Source organism: Acanthisitta chloris, unplaced genomic scaffold (genome assembly GCF_000695815.1).
Source record: "Acanthisitta chloris isolate BGI_N310 unplaced genomic scaffold, ASM69581v1 scaffold39598, whole genome shotgun sequence".
Taxonomy (NCBI): Eukaryota; Metazoa; Chordata; class Aves; order Passeriformes; family Acanthisittidae; genus Acanthisitta; species Acanthisitta chloris.
In genome coordinates, this window is record NW_008686092.1 from 85 (window position 1) to 5,319 (window position 5,235).

General features: G+C 44.4%; 1 protein-coding gene across 1 annotated transcript; it reads left to right on the top strand.

Annotated features, from left to right (window-relative positions):
• Positions 1-1,116: 1,116 nt before the first annotated feature.
• LOC103807263 (V-type proton ATPase subunit S1-like protein) lies at positions 1,117-1,419 on the top strand (the record flags this gene model as incomplete). The annotated part of the gene is made up of 1 exon (XM_009079985.1): positions 1,117-1,419. A coding segment is annotated over one exon (303 nt), but the record flags the coding sequence as incomplete, so codon positions are not given.
• Between the last annotated feature and the right edge of the window lie 3,816 nt (positions 1,420-5,235).

Below are 5,235 nucleotides of genomic sequence, written 5' to 3' on the forward strand. Positions count from 1 at the left end.
CGTGCGGTTTACATGGGACACAAAATAGAAATGAAGGCTTAAACTGCTTTATTTGCCTTGCTGTCAAAGGTTGTGAAGGACTGTATAGATTTTCTGTAGTTTTTTGCTGTATTCTCTTCAGTGTGGGGAGTGAATTTGACTTTGAGTGTTACATGTCTCTGAGCTGGGCTCTTAAACCTGGCATCAATAACAGCACCAGACACCAGCTCTGGAATTCACCTCACTTAACTTTTGATGCCCAGGAATTTCAACCCTGTGCCCTGATTATAGCCACCCCAGCCTACCTCTAAAGCCAGTGGATAATTCCTCTGACTCATCTTAAGTCCTTATATTAGGATGAGGTTAATAATCTTCTGAAAGTGCCAACTTGCCTGCATTTGACTGCAAAGAAGTCTAAGATGTCTGTGCTGGAGTGTCTTGTTTTTACATACCTGAGTCATAGGGCATGAAGTGATGAAAAAGGGAGTTGAGGGAGGAAGGTGATCCCCTTTTCTCACCACGTGATAAATGCTTGTGGCCTGACTCAGTGTAGCAGGCAGTCAGTTCCCTGAATGCCAGTGTGGCAAACTTCATATCAGAGCTGAATCCACAAGTAAAACTCACTAATATTTTCCATAGCTGGATGCAACTTCCTGTAGTTTAGGTGATTTGCTGCCAAAGACCATACACATGGATCTGGTGAGGAAAATCTGACACTAAACCTAACTAAAAATTGAACATTTGAGAATGTTTCCTCGTTTGTCATGTTGAAGTTTATGCAGTTTTAAGCAGATACTCTGGAGGTTCTCAACAAGTGATGCTGGAGATGCACCATTAACGTGAAAGATGCAATTAAATAGACAATTAAATACTGGTGTGCCATGAAGCGTGAGTGTAGAAGGTTTTGTTTAAACCACAGCTGCAAATCCTTTGGGCAGCAGAGTGGAGGGAATTAGACTAGCTGCCAGCTTCTTGAAGACTGACCTGGATAAACTCTGAGCATTAACTCCAGCCAGCACTGGTAGACACAAATTTGTGACATGCAGGTATTAAATTAGAAACTTTTACTGCCATCAGGACCAAACTAATGAAGCTCAAGTACTTTATTTAACATCATCCCTCCTGTTCCCTTTGTAGATTCAAGGATTTAACATCCAGGAAGGACATTTTGCCTATGCAAAAGACTGTGCATCCTTTTTCTCCCCAGCAATACTGATGGGGTTGGTGATGTCTCTGATTCTGCTGCTGGTGCTTGCCTATGCTCTTCATATGCTGATCCACCTGAAATCTCTGGACAGGCACTACGAGTGCAAAGCTTCTCTTGCCTACTTTGCACAGATGAAAGACAGCGACATGGGAGATGAGAAGGAGCCGCTGAGAAACAGTGGGAATGAGTCCTATGAACTTAGAAACCAACAATTTGGTAAAATCTATATCTAGCAGTGTGGCTCAGTGAAACAGGAGGTGTTTTCTTCTCCTGGCACTGCTGTATGTAGTTTATGCAGATTTTTTACCAGCTGATGAAAGGAAAAACAGGTAACAGACTGTGTTAATACCAGTTATTTGCTGATAATCGTCTCAAAGTTTACTTGGGAAACCAGTTGAGACTAATGTGAGTAAGAGATTTCATGTTGTGGGACATTATTCCTGTAGCAGAAAAGCCAAAATGCATAGATTTTCATCCAGTTTACTAAGTCCTGAAGAGGGAATCAGTAAAGACAACTTTGAAATTAAATAAAGACAGAAAAAACCCCAACAAATGATTAAAAAATCTCTTTGCTTATTCTTTCAGAAGGCAAGATTTCTCCTCTTTTTGTATTTGCCCTGATGAAATATCACTCATTTCTTTTTCAGCATGTGTTTTCCTTTTGTTTTCCAAATTGCATCCCTTCCTCTTTGTCCCTCATAAACTCCTTTTCCCCCTTTGGAGTCTTTGGAGACACATCAACTGTGTTTTATCCTTTGCATGGATGGAATAATGGTGTCTCCAGCACAGCACCATCCTGAGACTTTTCTGTGTCTAAGCTGGAGGCTTACTGTAAGGATATAGTGGGACAACACCAGACATCTGGTCAAAGGCTTACCCTTAACTTCCCGGCTCAACTCCACAGCAGAAGACGGATTATGAGCATTATACCCTGTAATTTGAGGTTAATTTCTTTCCTATCAAATCCCATTAGTCTCCCTTGGGAATTTTACCTCAGTGCAGAGAGCCAGGGCTGTAACTGAAAATATTTATATACATTATATCTACACATATGAACAAAGTGGTGGAATCTCCCTAGCAGTGAAAATGGTACAGTGATATGATATTAATTCCTCCTTCTGGGCAGTTAAGATGCTGTTGTCCCACTCATATTTCTTCTACTAGAGGCAAAATTTGGAGCAAATCAGACATAATTTAGCTCTGATTTTTAGCAAGGAAGAACACAGTAGTGTACTAATTATAGGTCTTTTTGCCGGTACAATACAAACTGCCAACATGTTAGAGAGTCTTCCACAAAACTAGATCTAGTGAGCAAATGCCTCTTTTATTTTAGCTAGTAGAACCAATTCATTGTTTGTAGTCTTTGTCAGCTATACTGCAGTGGTTTGAAACCACTTCTGTTTGACATTGTCCCGCACGAAATCTTTGTCTCTGAATTGGAGAGCCATGGATTTGATGGGTGGACCACTTGGTGGATAAAGAACTGGCTGGATGTCATACGCAGAGAGTGATGGTCAGCAGCTTAGTGTCCACGTGGAGGCCAGTGAGGAGTGGTGTCTCTCAGGGGTTGATGCTGGGACCAAAAATGTTCAACATCTTTGTCGGCAACATGGACAGTGGATTGAGTGCGCCCTCAGCAAGTTCTCTGATCACACCAAGCTTTGTAGGGCAGTCACAGCTGGAGGGAGTTCAGCCAAATGAAGTGCAAGGTCCTACATCTGGACCTCAGAGCAACTTTTCAATACCTGAAGGGCCTACAAGGGAGCTGGAGAGGGATTCTGTGTTAGGAACTGCAATGATAGGACAAGGAGTAATGGGTTCAAATTGAAGGAGGGGAAGTTTAGGTTAGATATTAGAAAAAAGCTTTTCGCTGTCCGGATGGTGAGACACTGGCATAGGTTGCCCAGGTATGTGGTGGCTGTCCTGACCCTGGTGGTGTTCAAGACCAGGCTGGATAAGGCCTTGAGCAACCTGATCTAGTGAGGTGGTGTCCCTGCCCATGGCAAGGGGGGGGCTGTGACTAGATGATCTGTAAGGTTCATTCCAACTCCTAAATTCTATGATTCTATTAGACCTCCACCTTCCTCTCTGCACAAAGAACAGTATCCTGCCTTTAGCTTGGAGCTGAAGTAGATTAGTCAGTGCCACAGAAAGAGTAGCAACATTTTTTTTTGCCTCTTTGGTTACTGATTTGCCTCTCAGGTGTGCAGGAGCCAATCTACCTGCCCAGAGAGGCAGCAGGTTTGGCTGGAGGTCTCCAGAGTCAGCCTGAAAAAGCCATCAGTGTTGTCCGGATGCTTATCTGGCTTCTTCATCCCTATAATTACTATTGCTTGATCAAGAACCCTCTCGAGAAAAACAGCTTTTCTAGCATTTCTAGATGTGGAAGAAATTTATTATCAATCTTTCTCTCTCACACACACACAAAAAAAGGAGCAAGGCTTTCAGCCCTGGACAAAATCTCATTGTTTTCTACCAGGTCTCCACATTGAAAAAGGCAAAGAACTTGAATTTGCAGTTCTGTGTTGTCTCAACTGCGAGCAGTTTTTTCACGCCCAGCTGTAGTTTTCTATCAAAAATATTAATCAAGATTCTCCAATGAACTGGAAAGCTCTATTCCAGTTACACTTGTAACTTCAGTCATGTGAAGCCTAAGAGAAAGGCACAGTTGAAGTTTCACTCCTTGAAAAATCTCGCATTCGACCAGCCTGAAATTGTGGCCTGCGAAACGGAATGTGGAGTCAAGAAAAATCCTGCCCCTAATCAGCAAAGTTAATTGATTAGGTAGAAATCCTTAAACTTATTCCAAAATAAGCATTCCCTCAGCACTAATGTTCTCAATCTCAATTTCTCAGTAATCTCAAACCTGCTCCTGTTTCACTTGAGTTGAAGTGACTTGGCCCCACGTGCCACACCAGAAAGAACCTCAAATCCCATCATTCTTCTCGTGGATCCATTTTTGTATTGGGACTGTTGCCTGCAGTGTCAACTGGTAATTTTTACGGGTTGAAATGGTTTATGCAAACACTAACAGCAGAAGTTCACTGACCACACCAAGTGTGTGTGGCAGTCGCAGCTGGAGGGAAGGGATGGGACATCCAGAGGGACCTTGAGAAGCTTGAGAGGTAGAACAATGCAAACTTCATGAAGTTTAGCAAAATGAAGTGCAAGGTCCTACATCTGGCTCATGGCATGGCAATCCACAGCTATAGGTTGGGTGGGGAAGGAGTTGAGACCAGAAATGAGGAAAGAGACTTGGGCATGATGGTGAATGACAAACTCCCATGATCTGCAGTGAGCTCACAGTGCAGAAACAAACCCAGGCCTTGACTGAAGCCAAATGAGTGTAGGTAGCAGGTTGGGGGAGGTGATTCTTCCACTCTGCTCTGCTCTGGTGAGACTCACCTGGAGTCCTGCACACAGCTCTTGTTGAGACCAGAAATGAGGAAAGAGACTTGGGCATGATGGTGAATGACAAACTCCCATGATCTGCAGTGAGCTCACAGTGCAGAAACAAACCCAGGCCTTGACTGAAGCCAAATGAGTGTAGGTAGCAGGTTGGGGGAGGTGATTCTTCCACTCTGCTCTGCTCTGGTGAGACTCACCTGGAGTCCTGCACACAGCTCTTGTATTCCCAACATCAGAAGGACTTGGAACTGTTGGAGCAAGGCCAGAGGAGGCCACAAAGCTGCTCAGAGCACTGGAGCACCTTCCCTATGAGGACAAACTGGGAGAGTTGGGGCTGCTCAGCCTGGAGAAGAGAAGGTTGTGTGGAGGCCTCAGAGCAACCTGCCAGGATCTGAAGGGGCTCCAGGTAAGCTGCAGAGGGACTCTTGCGTGCGGGCTGCAGTGACAGGACAAAGTAATAGGTTCAAGTTGAAGGAGGGGAAATTTAAGTTAGGTCTTAGGCAGACGTTTTCTCTGTGAGGGTGGTGAGACACAGGCACAGGCTGTCCAGGGAGGCTGTGGGTGCCCCAATCCTGGCAGTGTTCAAAGCCAGGTTGGATGAGGCCTTGAGCAACCTGTTCTGGTGGGAGGTGTCCCTGTCC